The 19,106-nt window shown below is 40.9% G+C and overlaps 2 protein-coding genes across 5 annotated transcripts in view; one reads left to right on the top strand and one right to left on the bottom strand.

The window, feature by feature from the left end:
- The first annotated feature begins 10 nt into the window (after window positions 1-10).
- Window positions 11-17,159, top strand: MDM2 (MDM2 proto-oncogene). Of its 4 annotated transcripts, XR_014579921.1 has the most exons (12): window positions 11-143; window positions 718-790; window positions 2,677-2,751; window positions 3,104-3,237; window positions 4,208-4,257; window positions 5,488-5,555; window positions 5,696-5,789; window positions 8,347-8,507; window positions 8,792-8,947; window positions 10,090-10,167; window positions 11,744-12,370; window positions 15,703-17,159. XR_014579921.1 is itself a non-coding variant. In XM_083824571.1 (11 exons), the coding sequence occupies exons 2-11, from the start codon at window positions 722-724 to the stop codon at window positions 12,308-12,310; spliced, it is 1,452 nt and encodes a 483-aa protein (XP_083680697.1). In that variant the 5' UTR covers window positions 11-143; window positions 718-721; the 3' UTR covers window positions 12,311-17,159. The 4 variants fall into 4 exon arrangements, 3 of the variants coding, with proteins under 3 accessions (XP_083680697.1, XP_083680699.1, XP_083680698.1); XM_083824571.1 differs by having other exon boundaries at window positions 11,744-17,159; XM_083824573.1 differs by having other exon boundaries at window positions 8,350-8,507; window positions 11,744-17,159.
- A 1,274-nt stretch (window positions 17,160-18,433) lies between these two features.
- Window positions 18,434-19,106, bottom strand: part of CPM (carboxypeptidase M) — a 32,870-nt gene continuing 32,197 nt past the window's right edge. The window contains exon 9 of the mRNA XM_083824528.1: window positions 18,434-19,104. Coding sequence (XP_083680654.1) covers window positions 18,871-19,104 — 234 coding nt within the window. The 3' untranslated portion in view covers window positions 18,434-18,870. The remainder of the gene's footprint in view (window positions 19,105-19,106) is intronic.

Here is a 19,106-nt window from a genome sequence, read left to right on the forward strand (position 1 = left end):
ACGCCAGCGCGCGGGGCAGGGCCGGGCCGGGCAGGGCAGGGCGGCCAAAATGGCGGCGTGGGGCGCGCAGCGCGCCCAGGCCCCGTAGGGCCGCCGGTTCTCCGCCCGCCGCGGGCCGTGCAGCGGAGCGGGCGCGGCTGGCGGTGCGTGGGGGGACCGGGGCGGGGGTTGGGGGGCCGCGGGGCCGTTCGGGGCTCGCTGGGGAGGATGAGGGGGGGGGTGAGGCGAGCTCCGCGGCTCCCACCCGCGGGAAGAGGGGGGGAAGGAGGGCGGCGGGGCCGGGGTGGGGATGTGGATGTGGGCGAGGGGGGCGCGGAGCCGCGGCTCCGTCCCGGGGCCGCCTCCCCCCTCCTGCTGCCGCTGCTGGCGGCCGCCGTGAGTCAGCGGCGCCCGCCCCCCGCCGTGACTCGGCAGCGCCGCCGGTCATGCTCAGGCATGTCGGGCCGCGGCCGGCGGCGGAGCTAAGCCCCGACTTGCCTGCGCTCGGCGGCGCTATTTAAAGCCAGGCACGGCTCGGCTCGGCACGGCTCGGCTCGGTTCGGCACGGCTGCCCGGCGCCGGGCTTGGCCGAGGGCGGCGAGGTGAGCGGGCATCGGCGGGGCGGCGGAGCGCGCGCAGCCCGGCGGCCATTTGGCGGCGGCGGTGTTGTGTGAGGGGGGGAAGCGGGGCTGTAGCGCCGCGTTACATGTGCTGGGGTTGTTCTCCCCCTAACTGCAGGCAAATGTGCAACACCAAGATGTCCGCCCTCACGGATGGCGCTGCTGTCACCGCCTCGGAGCAGGAGGCCCTGGTCAGTACCTCGGGTGGACGCGTGAGTGCTTCGCGGTCTCTCTGTGCGGGGTTTTGCCCTGTCAGTGCGGAAGGCCGGCCTTGCTCGGGCTGCGAGGCGTGCAGGAACGCCAGGTGAAGGTGGGCTCTCCTCTGGCTCGGGGTTGTGAAAGCGGATCTTTCTCATCCGCGGAGCTGAGGACGGTGCTTCAGGTCTAGGCTCTGTTTCCTGGAGACCCTTGGCGTTCAGGCTGCTTGCTTTCAAGGATTGTGTAGTCCTGTTTGATCTTGATAAGAATCCTGTGGTGAAACGGTTCCTAAGCTGTGGAAGATGGTCCGCTGTGCAGGACATACAGCGTTACTGAAATAATCTTGGTACAACTGGAGTTGTTGTTTTTTTTTTTTAAGTTTGGCATTTTCACTTTCTGTTGTACCGGACTTCATAAGGAAGTTTTAGTAGGAGTCTTTGTGTTCGTGGCTTTGCATATTCGGGCTTTTTCACAGCACGGTGGCAGTTACGCAGTCCTGGCTGTGCCCTTTCACGAGGATGGAAGTGGCATACAACTTTGTTAAATATTGCAGTGTGGATGATGACAGCTTAACTCATTCCGTTTTTGTAGAAGGTTAAAGTCTGAAAGTGTAGACTGATAGCAGAACTTAAAAAAAAAATCCAAATAACAGAACAACAGAGTGTTCAGAGGGGGTTTTGTTGTTAGTTGTTTTTTTTTGTGTGTGTGTGGTTGTTTTTTTTTTTGTTGTTGTTCTTTTTTAAAGTTATAGTAGGATGCTACCTAGTCTGCTGTCACATCTGCACGGGAGCAGAACCCTGCAGGTGTTGGGGAGGGAGGTGGGGAGGGAGGGCTTGGGGTAACGTCATCCCAGCTGACAGATCGCGTTGTGGATTCAGAGATATGAAACTGCATTGCATTCCTATCCTGAGCTGTATTTAGTAGTCTAATAAGTTAGTGTTTGCTTCCTTTATGAAACTGCAGTATGTCCTGCATGCTGTAAGTAGCTGTAGCATTTAGGAAGGGAGTGAATAGACATGAAACATAGTCCACATTTGTTTTTCGTTTAAGTATAATTCTTGCAACTAATTTCTTGCTAATGCGTTACAACTAACAGTACGTTTTAGTGCATATTTGAAATGGAGTATAGGAAAGTTTCCCCTCCTTCCTTAAGCATTTATTCTTTGCCTTGTATCTTATTTATGTTTTCCTGTAAGAAAGAAATTATAAAAATGTCTTACGATAGCTAAATATTAGTCAGTTCTTAGAATGGCTTTGCTATGGTTAAAGGGGTGGTAGTAGTATTGCACCCAGAACCATCAGGCAGTGGTTACACAGGCATTTTGTTTGCAGTTGTGACATCCCCTGCAGCTTGTTCTCATCTCCTGCATTGTACTGGCACAGCTGTTCATGGAACAGTGCAAAAAAAAAAAAAAAAGCAGGGGAGGGAGAGGAACATCTCCTCCCTCTGCCTCAGAACGCTGGCTGTTCATAGACTGGCTGCAGAAATAACTGCTGGCACGGCATGTGGGTGGGAGGGCAGAGGGCAATGTACAAGTAGGATCGATTGAAATACAATGGAAAGGACAGGGTCTGCTTATCCCAACTAAGAAAACTCTAAGGGGTAGAACCAGCTGGCCAGTGTGAAACCATAGATAGCCCCATAAACTGTCCCAGGAACCAGAGTTCTGCTTTGTCTCTTGCACTCTGGACCTAACAGTCGTAAAGGTCTTAAGTTTAACTTTGCAAAGCCAAAAACTTGGGAGTTGATAGGTTATCACTTAGTTGTGTCTTTTTTTATATGAGGTTAACACAGAGGGAGGAAACTAATCTGTATAAATAATGCTTTGTTTGGTGAACAGTTGTTGCAGACTGTTTTTCTTTCTTCATCCCCACATAGGTGAAACCAAAGCCACTGTTGTTGAAGCTGTTGAAGTTAGCTGGTGCGGAAAAAGACACTTTTACTATGAAGGAGGTGAGAACTTTTATTCAGTAAAGGTAGATGACAGTAAATACAGGGAGATTCTTCTTCTGTTCTGGGTGAATGGGAGGCAGTGAGCTTCACAAAAGGTGATGAGACAGGATATTTTTCGAGTTCTACTAACTCCTTAGGTAGTGTTTAGCAAGTTTTTCGCTATATAAACAAAAGCTTTTATCTGTCCTTAGAATACTGGGGGAATAATAAGAATTGCAGCTCAAAGGGAGTTTTAATTAATTAGCGTGAGAGGAATAAATCTCAATTAATTTAATGTTTCCTCTTGTATTTGAACTTGAAACAGCAAAACCTGCGTATGTACTAATGTCTGTGTATGTGATTTCTTTTACAGGTAATATTCTATCTTGGACAATATATTATGTCTAAACAATTATATGATGAAAAAGAGCAACACATTGTGCACTGTGCAAATGATCTCCTTGGGGATTTATTTGGAGTAACAAGCTTTTCAGTAAAAGAACACAGGTAAAATTGAATTCTTTTCTGAGAGTCTGATTGTGAAATAAATAATGGAGAACATAATTCGTATGGCCTTATATTAATTCTTTATATCTTGGAAGATGGTAAGCTCTTTCTTACGATTACTTCTCACCTGATCTAGTCTTTTTCTGTGAACTAATGTCTATCTGTGTCTATAACCAAGAAATCTCACAATTTCCACAAACTGGAAGGGGTTACTGTAGCCTCAAACCATCCCAAGGTGAAATGGGAAAATTCTCTTCTGTAATGTAACAGCTACAAAGGGATTGCAGAAACAGTTAAGACTTTTGTCTTGATGTATGGAGGCAATGCAGGTATACAAGTTAAGAGTGGAAAACTGTAGTACATAATCACAGTATGTTCTCCTGTTGAGAAATCATACCTCACTCCAGCACAAAGCTTCAGTATTTTAACATTTAGTTTGAATAAATTGTCTTGCTGAAGAGTCTGTATGTACAGTTTTCTGAATCCTAACGTAAGTCACAGTTGTGCTGTAAGTGTGGTTGCTTTGCAAGACTCTGTACAGATTGTCAGAAGCTCCAGAAAGAGTAATTTTGAATCATTGTTAGATTAGAAATAGATGCTGATTTGTTAGGAGCTTGTTGTCAAAACGATTATGACCCTTCTCCCAGAGTTTTCTGACTCAGAGTGAATTTTAAAAAATAATGCTCTTTTGACTCTATTGAGATGGATAAAATCTCTTCCCTTTCTTCAGAAAGGGAGAGGGGATCTGCTTGTTTTGAAGAGCAAAATAACAATGCTGAAAAAAACTTCAAGTCAGAATAACTGTTTTCCACATTTGTCATAGAAACTGGCTCGCTTTTTTGGGCAGTCTCCAGTTATCACAATAAAAATTAATGCTAACACGAACAGCTCTCCAGCTAAATGTGCAACATATGTATGAATTCTGCAACCTAACTTGCAACATCTCTTTTTTTCTTTATCCCCATCTAAGGAGGGTATACTCGATGATTTGCAGAAACCTGGTAGCAATCAATCAACAAGGTAAGCCAGTTTGGGAAACAGTAGTAGGGAAAATATTGCTGATGTTAATGTATCTCGCATGTAGCGATCAGATAACATCTGTCTCTCAATAATTAGCTGTTTAACTTTACACATTAGTGTCTGGAGTGATCGCAAATAATGGTGAATTAAAGCACAACACTGTTTTTTCTGGAAAGAAAATTGATTCTGAGCAGCATTTTGGTAATTTTGTGGGATTTGAACTGGAACAAGCATAATCAAAACTGAACACAAACAAGACTGAATTGAAAAATTGCTTGTATTTCTTACAGATAAAGCTTCTTATGTTGTTGAAGGCTTTAATACCAAAAATGCACTTCTTGAACTTGTGCCAACAATGAAATCAGTTCAAATGCATCCTCTTCTTTCTGTTAGTGTCCTGGTTTTATTTGCAAAATTGAATCTGACTTATATTTAGAACTGATCACACTCAGATACACTGGCAGTGCTGAGTTCTCTTTAAGAGGTCTACATGGTTTTTAAGAAGTGGTAACTTTGCTGCAGTATAAATGCTCAATATAGCTGTAATTTTTGCCCGATGTAAGGAGCGAACCAGAAGTTAAATAATGTGTGCTGTTTTGTAAGTTAGTTCCTGAATCCATAGTAAGAGATACCCTTTGGTTTTGATTCTTTCTGGAGGTACGTCTTCTGAATGGCTGTCCTCATTACCCCTTATTGTTATGGTAGCAAACTTAAATTTATCTTTTTTTTTTTTTTCTTGGAAGATAATTGATTAATTCAGTGTCCATCTGTTAGTCAGGAGATACAATTAACAACACTCAAATTTTCTTCTATTGAATGTCTTTTGAATGTAATGTTCCCATGAAATGATAATTAGTAAAATATACTCTATAGAAGTGTAAAAATACTTCCATGTATGTTATTTCATACCTGCACAATCACAGCTAATGCACAACTTTCATTTGGAGGCATTTATAATAGAATTCAGAGGTACTTGGCCATTGGGATTCTTTCCTCCTCCCCATTTTCCCACTTTCATAATATTACAGCAGAAGTGCTGCGCAAACTTGGAAAGCAAGGGAGCGGTGTTGCGTTTTAGGTTGTCACGGAATGTCTGGTTTGTAAGTTCTGGTCAGAACTTTGTAAATGCTGGGTGCAGTTGACTTCTCCCTGTTACTTTTGCTATAATATTTTTGAGCTTGAAGTTGACTTTTTCTGCTGTGCTAACATGTGGTTTTGTTTTGTTTTCAGACTGTACACTTGCTGACACACCTGAGGTTGATGCCAGATTTCAGCTTGAGAAAGAAAATGTTTTAAAGGTAATCTTTCAATTTTTTACGTTCTGAGATGTAAATTCTGTTTCATTTCTATAGTGTCAGTGGCTTGGATGCAGTTAGAATAATTCTAGCGTTTTACCTCATATTCATATTCGGGCTTTTTCATTACTTCTGTTAATCAGGAATCCATGCAAGAGTTAGAAGAGAAGCAGACTTCATCAAATGTGTCTTCCCGACCAACATCATCATCTAGGAGGAGAACACACAGTGAATCCGGTATGTGCAGATCAACGATGCAGAGCTTTCAATGTCACGGACACTTAGGAAACAAGTACAGTCTGTTACCTCACTGACTTGGAAAGATGCTAACAAACACTATCTATGTTCCTCTGCATATCTAAAACAAAATCTTCAATCTGGAAGAAGTACAGGATTGCTTGCATTGCTCCAGTGTCATGTTACAGTTTGGATTTTGGGAACTGTTAGTAAGATGATAGAATAATTTGTTCCAGGGATCTGTTCAACTTGTTCAACTTGTTCACATTAGCAGGACGTAGTCCATTGTGCTGTCTTCATGATGAGAACACTTCTATTTGTACTGATGTTTTCAAATGTGTTTCAAGTCCCTGTGTAGATAGCCGCAACATTTTACATTTTGTTTGCCCTCTGAAAGCAGTTTTCATTGGATTTCAGATGGTGATACGGACTTGAAAGGTCCAATAGTAATACCAGATTATTTTGGATGTTCTTTAAGCGCTTTGTAAAAAGTCTGGCCACTTAAGCATTGCATTTGTCTCCAGTTCCTCTTTATTATGGTTATTTAATAATCACTGGCAAATACGTTTTCAAAGCATGGAGTGTTTCTTCTGAGAATTGGCAAATAGCAACTTGGTCAGCATAAACCTGTATAACGTTAAGTTGCTCAATGGATGCGTTCTCTATACAGTTCAACTTGAACACTGTTTCAAATTCCTTATGGTAGTTTGTTTCCTTGCTCACTTTCATTACCTCATGACTTGACACCTGTACTTAACCTGGGCAGTGATAACCTTCTGTCATTGCATAGATACTTTTTTTTTTTCTTTATTTTTTTTCAGTTGCTTGGGAACATTTTAAAGTTCCTCAGCATTTATGTAGTGTTTTTTTCTGTGTTCATCATAGACCACTGTTTTTATTAGCCAGTCCAAAAACTGTGCTGTTTTGCTGAGCAGTTTGCACTAAATTAAAAGAACATTTAATGTTGTAACAAAAACTGGTGAAGGGATGGAAAGCTGCAGTTAAGCATCATAACCTGTAATATTTAGGCATGACCCAGAGCACGTAAGGTCCTGTGTTGTGCTTACTTATTGTAGGTTTGATTATTAACTCGTGTCTTTGCATCCATTTATTAGTTTGTTACAACCTTAAAAGTTCTTTTAATATAGTGTTTTTATATACACTTTTTTTCTAATTTATAGGAAATCTTCCTTTTAAGCCACTATTCTTGTTAAATTATGATGGTAGCGGCTCCTTTGGAGCCGCTTATATAGTGTATAGAAACCTTGTGGTGGTACAGTATCAGTACAGCATGGAGCCATGACAACTAAATGAGGACAACGATGGACAGGAGCAACCCTTGGGCCTTGGGGGCTCCAAATGTGGTGGGGCTCTCAGGGCGGAAAAAGAAAAGAGAGGGGCTGAAGAAGCACCAAGGGAAAGTAAGAGAAGTCTCAAAGTATGTACAAGTGTTTTGTTTTCTTTCCTTTTACGATGAAAGATTCAAGGCGTGGAGACTGGTGGATTGGCAGTGTGTTTCGCAAGGCCAGGGCAAAGCTGGGCAATGAAGGGTGTACGCAGAGGGCGCCTGTAGGGGGCAGCAGGCCCGTGTTGAACCACGTTGTCAGTCCTCTTGGGGAACTTTCACTCCACTGCACATACATACTGACTTTGCAATGCCTTTTTAAGAAAATTGTTTGATATCAAACACACCAAAAGGCAGTGGAGCTGAATTTTGACTTACCTACCCCTAAAATGCTGTCCCCCTACTGCTTATGCTGCTCTAGATTGTTGTATCAAAGCATGATATATTTAAAAAGCATTGCTTTTTGGCCTTCAAACTAAGCATATATAATAAGCACAGCTTAAAGCAATGTTTTCATGGTTCAATTTTTACACTGTGTGTTAGCCTTGAAGATTTTCTTGCTCATGTGTTGTCAAAATCATTTGCGTAATGTTTTGTTTCAAAAATTCCAACGAGTAAATACAATTGCATATAGTGCAGCTCTTAATTGATGGGTTTGCTGAGGTATCTGAAACTTGAACCTGAACGTGCCTTCTTGCCTAGCTCGAGGTCCTTCTTAGACATTTGACCTGGGAGCAAGTTGCTCATCTCTGTCCAAATTCTGGGACGGGCTAGCAGGCCCCCTGAAAGTGTCTTTCTGTCATATGACTGTAGGGGGAGCTCCTACAATTAAAATCTTAACTCCATTCCTTAAAGTCAGTAGGGATTTAATGTGTATCATGTGTGAATTGGGGTAAAAATGCTTCAAAATTTGCAGTAACTTTATTTCCTGTGTGTGGAGACTGCCATTTACAAGCTGTACAGATAGGACAAGTGGGGAAAGACAGTTTCTGAATTGCTATTTTCAGGAATGTTTCACACCTCGTGTTTCTCCGTGTTACTGTCTTCTTTCATTTGTTTTTGGTGCCTTTTTCTATAAAATAATACTGGATAACTTTATATTTCTTCGATTGCTACATAAGTATATTGTATTTTAAGCTGCTGTTAAGAACATTCACAACTGAACATTGCATAGATATTTTTGGAGTAATAAAAATTCTTGAATATGCCCAGAAGAAAATTCTTCAGATGATCCGCATGCTGACAGAAGAAAACGACACAAGTCAGACAGCATTTCGTTGACATTTGATGAAAGTCTCTCATGGTGTGTAGTCAGTGGGCTGTGCCGTGAAAGAAGCAATAGCAGTGATTCAACAGATTCTCTTTCCATTCCTGTAAGTCAAAACGTATCTTTTTGCAGCATAGATTTTTAAGTTTACCAAGCTATAACCAGTTTGTCTCGTAAGTGCTGTTCCATCTAACAGTGGCTATTCTTATTTCTACTATAGCTAAATAAACTGGATAGTTTTTTTTTTTTTTTTTAATAATTGTAGGAGATGTCTGTCTCTTTAACACTATCTTAAGGAGATACTCTTTTAAGGAGATGCTCTCTTAACAGTAATGATTATGGATATGGACTACTGAAGTTGACCATCTGTTTCCTTTCTTTTTTATTCAGGATCTTGATGCCAGTTCACTAAGCGAAAACTCCGATTGGTTTGACCATAGTTCTGTTTCAGACCAGTTCAGTGTAGAGTTTGAAGTTGAATCTATTTATTCAGAAGACTATAGCCATAATGAAGAAGGACAGGAGCTCACAGATGAAGACGATGAGGTAATTCTTTTTTCTTTGACCGAGGGGGGTGGCAGGGCTAAGGAAAATTAAAGAAAATTATGTTGAAATTCCAACAAGAAGCAGCAGTAATTCTTCAGGAGTGCTACATAACAAATCGCATCCAGTCATTGATTAAAACAAGTTATGTTTTGTGCAGTTGGGTCACCACTGGGTCACCCGTCAGTCCAGTAAGCAGAACAATGCTGAGGCATTCCATAGGCTCTCACACAGGCTTTTGGTAAAAGTCTGTCTGGCAAATTTTGCTCACTAGCTGTTGATGGCATTCTGTGTACCTGAGTCTATTCTTACATAATTACAGAAGCGTTAGTTGGGCACGTGTTGAGCTTTTGACAACAGTTTCCATTGATAAGGAAAACTTTCCTAGTAAATCTTTGCAAAGTGATATTTCTAAGTCATTTGCTTCCATTAATATAGATGCTTCGTAGAGATAGGCTGGAATACAATTTTAGAAATTTTCATTAGGAGGCAAAAAGATTTAAAATAGTTACTGCCATCATTTTTGAGAGACCAAGCTATCTGGAATGTCAGGAGGGAAGCAGATTTTTTTTTCCTGTGTTAGTTTTCTGTTACGTAAGAGCTAAATTGGCTCCTGGCAAGATCAGGTAAGTACCAAAGGTAGAATCAGACAGGGATATAAATGATTGTAATTCATGACAGGGGAGGAATGAGACTGTCTGTACTGATTTACTGTGGGTTAGAGTGCTGCAGAGAGGTAAGATAGAGGTTGGAGGAAGAAAGGGTTGAGGTGCGCCTCTTCCCCCAGCAGCAGAAGAGCCCAGAACTGGACACAGTATTCCAGGTGTGGCCCCACCCCTGCTGAGTAGGAGAGAAGGAACCCCTCTACTCTAGAAGGCAGTTCCTTCTATCTGTCTAGTCTGTTTTTCTTTCAAATCACATGTTCCAAGCGTGAACAGATTCCCCACACCCCCCACGCCACCCCCTGTCAGCTAACCATCAGGTTTTGTGGAGTTGCTTGCTAGCTTCTAGCTTTTTAACATAAACAGAGCATATACACTATTTTTTATTTCATTTAATTAAAAGTGATCTATCAGAAAACAGATTCTTAATTGAATACCAAAACCAGTAACATCAATGCTTCTTTAATTTTAAATTTAAATTAGGTGTATCAGCTGACTATTTATCAGGATGAAGATAGCGATGCTGATTCATTCAATGAAGATCCAGAGATTTCTCTAGCCGTGAGTAAAACATTAACTGGCAAAGCATCATAAGTTGGGTGAACTGACGGTCGATCAAGGCGTATAGAAGAATTCAATCGTTACCTGTGATTTTTAAAAAATAAAGTTGCCTTTTATTTTCCCCATGCTTGAGGATTCCAGGGCAGTAGTTTAATTACTGAACATGTGACCACTTATGAACATGGGTATTTTAAAAATGGTTTTAGTGAGTTTCCTGAGCCATTGAAAATAATACTAATTTACAGTTTCACTGACTTAATGGGAGGAAATTATTTGAAGCTTAAATTTGCCTTTTTACACAAAACGGGGGGGGAGGGGGTGGAACAAAAAAAAAACCCACAAGAGAACAACAAAAAAAAACTTGTAAGTTTACATACATTTTTAAAAATGTCATATATTTTAATATATGTCTGTTTTCTTCCTATATAGTCTTCTTGTAGTTCATAATACCTAGTTTTATTGTCCAGCCTGAATAAACAAACCTGTAGCATAGAGAAGAAGAAATTCAGGGTTTTGGAGCAATAGATAGAGACATGAAAAAATGACACGCTAAAATAGAAAGTTGGTGGTTTTAATAAAAGATTTATAGTTTAATATCTTTGTAGTTTTAGATTTATACATTTTTTTAGTTTAGGTCTTTAATAAAAGATATATAGTTGCTTTTTCATCGTAGAAGCTTGAGTACAGCTGTTTTACAAAACCATCTGAAATGTTTGTCCCTTGGTGGTCTGCAGGACTTGAGGGGCTTGACTATACGTGTGAAACACGGGGCTGGCCATACATACATCGTGCTGCTTATGTATGGAAAAATAGGGAAAAATTTATGTTTAGGAATTAAAGTTAGTCTCAAACTTTTGATGTCTCTGATGCTTTTCGGAGCTCAAACCAAAAAGCATTTCAGATGTTCCAAATAAGTAGTGTTTCGGTTTGTTCTGGCACCCCACCCCTGCCACATGCGTTATTTCTAAGGAGAGTACTTCTCCTTAAAAATGAAGTTTGTTTTTAATGAGATGATGTTTGTTTGTGGTATAGCGTATGGAGTAAGCTCTGACACAGTGATGCATCTCTTCCTAACTGGCTCGTTGTTTTCTATGCTGTGTAATTTATATTCTGCTGTGTCAGAGTGCCCTCACCCGGCCGTTTTGCAGGCCGTTTAGCTTTCCCCAGGTCAAATGTCCCTTCAGTCTTGACCAGTTTCTAGTTCAGAAGTTTGTTGAAACTCATGGGAACAGTGCCCGTTTTATTACAAAAGTTTTCTGTGAAGTTCTCTGAAGACTTTTATAGACTAGTTTCTTCAATTTTGTCTAAAACTAATAAACCATTATTATTCCACCTCTATTTTCATTTTACAAATCTACTGCAAGAAGGAAGAAAATCAGAGTCTTATAAAAATGAGGCTGTTTTAATGCAGGACAGTAAAATGGTCAGACACCCAGTGGAAGTCTTAAACTATAAACATGTTGATAGTTCAAGATCACTGGTATTTTGGCAGTAATAAATTCTTTATAATCTCTCTATACTTCAGTTGTAAGCATTCCAAGTAGCTTAAGCTGTTTCAACCTTTAATTTACTCAAGGATTATTGGAAGTGTCCTGAATGCAGCGAAATGAATCCTCCACTTCCACGCCATTGCCACAGATGCTGGGCCCTTCGAGAGGACTGGCTTCCTGATGAAAAGAGTGAGAAATTGGCAAAGAGCAAATTAGAAAGTTCTTTCCACCTAGAATCTGAAGAAGGTTTTGATGTACCTGACTGCAAGAAAGTAAAAATGACTGAAGATAAAGAACCACCGGTGGAGAATGAAGATAAAGCAGTACAAATATCCGAGTCCCAGGAAAGTGAAGATTATTCTCAGCCATCTACATCTAGCAGCATGTTTTGCAGCAGTCAGGAAGACTACAAGGAACCCGAGAAGAGAGAAATGCAAGGCAAAGAGGAAAGTGTGGAGTCCAGTCTGCCTGTTAGCAGCATAGAACCCTGCGTCATATGCCAAAGTAGACCGAAAAATGGTTGCATAGTACATGGCAAAACGGGACACCTCATGTCGTGTTTCACGTGCGCAAGGAAGCTGAAGAAGAGGAACAAACCGTGTCCGGTGTGCAGACAGCCTATACAGATGATCGTACTAACTTATTTTGGTTAGAACCACGTTGAGTGAAAAGCAGCAGAAGGAACGTTATAAACTGGTACCACAATTAAGAGAGTAAGAAACTATTTTTATATACTTATTGGCAGATGAATATTTTGGGTGTCTTTGCGTTTGGTAAGAGAAGTCGTTATTGAAATAAATGCACTGGAATTGTTAAGTTTAGCCTAATGCTCATTAGTCCACTTGAATATTGTAAGTCCCTCTCAACAGAAGTAACCAATTCGTACTGGGTACTATTTGCCTTCCCAAGTGTATTACCGTACATCAAAGGTAGCAACGTTTGTATTACTGGATTGATCACACATTAAAAACCCAAGTGCAGTGATTAACAGAGGAAGGACATTCTGAAGAATTCATTTAAAGTTGGTTCCTCCTGTTACAAAGAAAGGGGATTCTCTACATTCCAGTATCTGTTGCCTAGTGAAGACACCAGGCAGAATCAGAACCCTCGGAATAAGTCAATAAAACAACAAAATAGAGCCTTGTCTCCCACATTCCCCAAAAACAAGATTCTCTAAAAGGGAGATCTTTTGGATACATACCTGGAAATGGGCGAAGTTGTGATAGAAAATAACACTTAAAAATTTGCGAACAGAAAAGGGTACTGTGTCTTGTTCAAAATGTGCATTGTGAACTTCAGGGCTCCATGAATATGTCCTGAGAAGAAGTCGTTGACCAGTTAGTCTTAACAATTACCTCTTAAATATACTGAGAAACAGACTTCTAAAATACTCTGTGGTTTGGCAGTCTGTACTGTCCTGGTTACTTTAGCAGAGCGTGAGCGATGTGAACAGGCAAGGTAAATGAAGGAGAGCTTACATTAAGTCAGGCAAATAGGTGATTTTGGGCAATGTTTGAATTTTCTCTGCACTTGTTTTTGACTTCAGTAGCGTGGCACACAGCTTGATCACTCTGTTCGCTTGAATAAAAATAGTGGAAAAAAATATATAAAAAATCCACCTCCGTCTGCAGAAACAAATGAGCTCTGTAGTTCTGTTTCACACTGTTTGTTTGGTTTTGTTAGTTTGTTTTTAAGTTCAGCAGTCTTTCTGACTTGTGCTGTTTTTATCTGTACCATAAGAATTTTGAAAATCTCTTGCAAGGTGTTTGGTTGAATCAACGTTTGTCTGAGTTGGATCTGTCCTTACTGCTTTTAGCTCTTGTCTCCGCACTGTACTTTGCCAAAAACTTTGTGAAATTTACCAGTTCCTTTATTAAGAAGTCTAGTAGCTTAGTTCTGTGGTGCATTCAGAGGGGGTAAGGAGAATATTTTTGTATGGTGACGTTCTAAAGATGTAGCTAGCTTACTCATCTGAGCTGTTCTTCGGATGGGGAGTTTATGTAGCAGTGGGTTGTGTTTATTTCTTTGGAGAGCTACATTACGAGAGGACTTGCGTGTTCTCAGCAGCTTGTTGTTTGTTCACCTAGTTGAGCTAATATTTGAAAGCTACTACTAAAAGATACTGATATCTCTGAGGCTTTTTTTTTTTTAGTTCATTGTAACTAAACAAAAACCATAAGACGTCCTGTGTTTCTTCAAAGGAAGAATTGTCCACACGCAGATGTTTTGTTCTTGCAAGTTGTGAAGTGGCAGCTGCTGGTTGGAAGCTGTTACAGGCTTTGGTCAGCAGGAACCTTTCAGCTGGGTTTTGGCAGTCCTTCAGCCTGAGGTGGAAGAGTCGTTTCAGCAGATACTGAAAATTTTCAGCTAGCAGTGCTCCTAATACATGGTTACCTGCCTTAATTGACGTTGATTTCTATTTATTTTCTGTATTTTTATTTGATAAACTGAAGTACAGTACAGCTTGCAGAGGCTATCCCATTGCACCTGCAGGTCAGAACTGAATGGTGGTCAGATGGGGCTGGAGTGTGCAGTTAACAGAGTTTGCAAACTCGTACATTCAGGGAAAGCATTGATGAAGTGGGGAGTGTGCTTAAAATCTTCATCCCTTGCATTGTCTCTTATGTCTGAGGCTTTTTTAGTTTGATCCTTCCGTACAGTCACTGTAGCGGCTGTGTAACTGCGGTCGTGGGGAACGCCCAGATCCTGCTGGGACAAATGGTGCCGTCCTGGTCTTCCAACCCCTTTAAGTGCTCTCCTTATGTTAAAAAAATAAATAAAATACTTCATCTCTCAAAGATGCATGTATGGTCACAGCAGTGATCTTGCTGTTTGCAAGTACTCAGCTTTTTTGCCTTCAGAACCAATCCCATTAAAGCTTTCTGCTTTGGCATAAAGTAAAATGAAAGCATTCGGCACAACAATTTTTTCCTTGTATGCTAAAAGACTTTACATCCTCAGCATGTCTTCTGTAGTGGAAGATAGCCCTGGAAATACCCTCCACTCCATGGAATCCCAAGGAAACAGGTACTTTTGGTGCCTGCTTCCTTGGCCAAGCTACTGTGTCAGAGCGATTTTATTTTATTTTTAATTATATTTTCTGGCCTAATATTATTTTTAACAGCTAGTAAGTTTGTGTGTTCTTGAGCTTTGTTTTTTGTGTAGAAGCGTGCCTTACAAACGAGGGAGTGCTGAGTGTCGGCATCGGTCTCATCTCCTGTAGGAGAAGTTTGTGACTTTTGCCTTGTACTGCGGACCAAGACCCAGGCTGAGAACGGGTGTTTTGTCCAAAATGCTGAAATCTTGGGGCTCGTCTCCATGCAGCCGCCCTGAATGCACGCTGTGACACCCAAGAAGGGGATAATGGTGACCAGCCTTTGCTTGTTGCCCTGTTCTTTTTGGCACAGGTACAAGTGCCTGTCCTTGGGTAGCGGTGCAAAGGTTGACATTTATTCTTATGTGGTGAGGTGTATTTAATATTGTATACGTTTTAATTTATTGCAGTTTGTAAATATTCTTGTGCTTGTAGTTAGTGTTTTGAGCTTTAATTTATTGAATTAGCCTTCTGGTACAGGTGTAGATAAACCAATATGCGTGCTGAGTGAATCTCAGTTACAAGGAGACTTTAAGAAATTGTAGCATTAAAAACAAAGGTCGGCAGAGCTATATTCAGACTAAGAGCAACATACAAAGACTTGCGTCGTCTTCTTTTCTCCTTCCCTTAACACAATTTCTGTGTTGAAACTGTACAGCGCGTATTAGAGGTGGAAGCCGATGCTGCATTAGCATGGTGGAAATCCTTTGGTGGTGCGTTCTGTTGGAACGCTTTGCCGTCTCCAGACACTGCTCCCTTGTGTTGACCTGGGGGTCACTGTATGAAGATGCGACGTGATGAGAGGCTTCCCAGTCAAAATCTACACCGAGTGGTAATTTCTCTCTCCTTTTGATCAAGGAGATCAAGGCTGAAGGAATGGCCAGATACTTGGGAAATTTGAAAGTATACAATGTCTGTAATTGTCTTGGTGTATTTCTTCGTGCACTTCAGGTCGACAGTATTTAGGTGCAAACGCTGCAAGGACTCGCATTTGTACAAGAAGACCACTTTTGGATAAAATACGACTTCTTCACTTCAACCAAGAAGGCTAAGTGCAAAGTGGAGTACCCAAGACAGGTGCCAAAACTGCTTTGTTTCATCATCTGACACTTCCCAAAAATGCTAGGACTGTTGAATGTTAAAACAGTTGAGAAAGTTCACTTAAAATTTATTCCATTACAAGCCTGTTGCCTTTCTCTTTTAAAAAAAACTTGTCGGGGTGAAGCAGGTAGCTGGATTGCCGATTGGATTGCGCATCCACTCTGCAAGGACTGTCGGCGTAGCGCACCCACCGCCTGCTGTGTTCGCGGCGCTGCCTGGCAGCCCGGAGGAAGTCCGCGCCGTGCTGCGTTGCACAAGAAGCTTTGGCTGCCCCCTTCAGCTAGGAGTTTGATTTAGAAACCGGTAAACACACTACAAAATTTAATTGATGGGGTGTTCTCTTTATTTCTAACAGCCTAGTACAGTTGTATCACCGTGTTCCGTTTTCTGTTATTTTGTTTAAATGTCACTGTGTGAAATTTCTGTATGGGTAAGAAAACACATGGAAGACTTAGGGCACATTTTTTCCCCCAAAACGAGGGGAAAAAACAGTTCCTCATTCTTGCAGAAAGCATCAGCAAGAATAATTTTCAGAAAACCATTCTCTTACACAGAGAGAGTGGTATATCTTATTTTTTTGGGTTACTTAGTTTAAAGTTTGAGCAAGCAAAAGAGTAAAAAAAAAAAAAAAAAATAAATCAACCCCCAAGCGTGGGCTTAAGGTATTTTTTTTTTAACAATAGACTGAACTTACTGAAAAGGAAAAATTGTTGCTTTCAACTAATGTGTACTTGCTTTTATTTACCACAGCGACACTGAAAATTTGAATGCCTCTCTGTCATCCCTATTGTACGTGTAAAAGTTGTGGGTTATACTTCAGAAGGTGTTCTCTCCCCTTTTAGTAGAGGTTGCTTTAAGTTAACAGCCTGTCTTCCAAGGGGCAGGTTTTCCTGTTTGTTTTTTTGCGAAATTGATGGCAGTCAGCATGAAGATTACATGATGCCTAAAATAACAGATCGCTTTTCCAAAAGCAGAGTCTTACTTTGTTGTCTGACTGTGCAGAGTTGGAACTGTTATTAAATAGAGAGTTTAATAGTGAAGTTAAATAACTATGCAATTTTGCCACCACGCGTAGGTTGCTGAACACACGTGCGGTGACGTGTGTGAACCTTGTAGCTAAGCACCGCATGTCCTGCTGCGTCCAGTAGCCGTTCACGTGCAGCTGTCCACTCAAATCGCACCGCGCGTAGTTCCCTTTGTGAGAAGAATTTTCATGTGTATTGCATTTATGTGTTTTGGTTTCAGTCTTTCTGAGAAAATTAACTATGATGGCTAAGAGCTTTAAATAAAGATGTGTTTATATGCTCCTTAGTGCTTTTTTTTTCATGTCAATGATTTTTTTTTTTCCTTTAAAGTTCTCCTACTTGATTTTCATATGGCCTCTTAATTCTGTGAAACAACAGTGCAGCTTCTTTCTCCCCTCACTTGGCTGGTAGCATGGAGTCGTCGCTCATGTTCCTGCTTTTGGAATATTTTGAACTTCAGGGCGCTCTAGCTCCTGCTGTATGTAACAGAACTGGAACCAAGCCTCTCTGGAGGGATTAGTGGATAATTGGTTATGGCTCTGACTAGTAAACACTCCACAACATTTAAAAGGGGAAGAAAGGTAGAAAATTCAAATGGATGAGATACAACAACCAAAGACAATGACACAACAGTATCTCACGTACATTCTGTATGTAATGAGATGCCGTTCTGAGTGCATTGGTGTTTCAATACCAAAAGTGTATTTACACTTAGACTGGGACCCATGGCCCAGCTGGTCTGTCTTGATGTGAAACACAGGAGCACCTTTGCAGTAACAGTAGTACACTTCAAAATCTACTTTTATCAAAAGATTTACTCTGTTCCTGCATTTTTGATTTACTGTGTGCAGGAAAATGTAGATGTTTCCAAAGATAATCTCTTCTGGCTGCTTTTAAAACTGCTTAAGGAAACTAGCAGCAGATGAAGCTTCAAAATAAACACATGCGGTGACACTGACTTCACTTGGTAAAGTCTGAGTTTGCTGAACAGCTTCACAGTGCCTTGAAAATGGTTTACAACTGACCAGGTGAAAGGAGTCTGCTAAATCTGGACATGCTAGAGCACTGTTAGCACAGCCCTTAGAAACCAGCTGCTGTACAAGGTTTGCTCCTGCTGAATTGCACCTTCCAGCTTCTGCTGTGCAGAGGCCAGGCATGAGCCACAGAGGGAGGTAAGAGGGCTGTAAAACATGCTTAAAAAAACAACAAATAGCTGAAGTTATTTAGATTGAAAATTTGTGAATTATGGTTCTGCTCTGTAACACATTCAGTTAAAAAAAAAAAAAAGGCAACTGTATAAAGCTGTAGGGGGCTGTCTCTATGTTGCTTTCAGTAGTTCTGTCTTAGAGGAACGGTTTTTCGGAGACCTACGTTACTGTCTTTCGCCTGATGGCACAGGCTATCATCGAGCTCCAGCAGCATGGCCCTTGGGCACTTACATATGGTTATTTATTTCCATCTTCTTTTCTTCCAACATGTGTTACCAATCTTAGTTCAGCCCCGATTGGTCTCATTTGTCTAGACAAGAAAGAGCATTCTTAAAAATGCCATTCTTCATTTATAGCAGTGGCTTTATTACAAGAAATTAGGATTGAGCTACTTACTTACAGTTGTGTGGGCACATGAACTGTTAGTTCAACACTGAAACAGTTTGAAACACTGGCAGTACAAGCCTAGACTTCTTTTGAACTCTGGCAAGTTCTTCAAAATATGTGTAACTACCTGCATCAAAATTCTACAATTACCTCCACAGGCTGTACAGTACTTCTGTAGAGTAAAATATTTACTCCAAATATGTAGAAAAATACGATAGTCTATTACAATTAAAGTACAACATTTGATTGTCAAGGCAGTAATTTACAGAATACAATAAACATGATATAAATCTGAGAAGTCGGTTCATAAAAACATACGTTCTTTTACATACACAATTTCTTGTTTCAAAAGCCACCTTGGTGCGGGAAGATTTTGCCCTGTCACGTCATCCCTGACTTTATTTGAAAAGTAGAATCACGGCGGCCATTAAAACCAAGATGTGTAGAGTTGGTTTTACCGCAGCTGAAGAACGTTCAAGCTCTTGGTACAAGGGCGTTTTAGGACACGAAGCAGGTCTTGTTCTGATAGAGACTTCTGAGAAAGAGAAGTCTTGTTTCAAAGCACTGAAGTTACCAGTGTTATCACGTATTTCCACTGTCTTCAGCATCGACTTGAATCCAGGTACAGTAGCCT

This window comes from Anser anser, assembly GCF_964211835.1.
Source record: "Anser anser genome assembly, chromosome: 1".
Lineage (NCBI taxonomy): Eukaryota > Metazoa > Chordata > Aves > Anseriformes > Anatidae > Anser > Anser anser.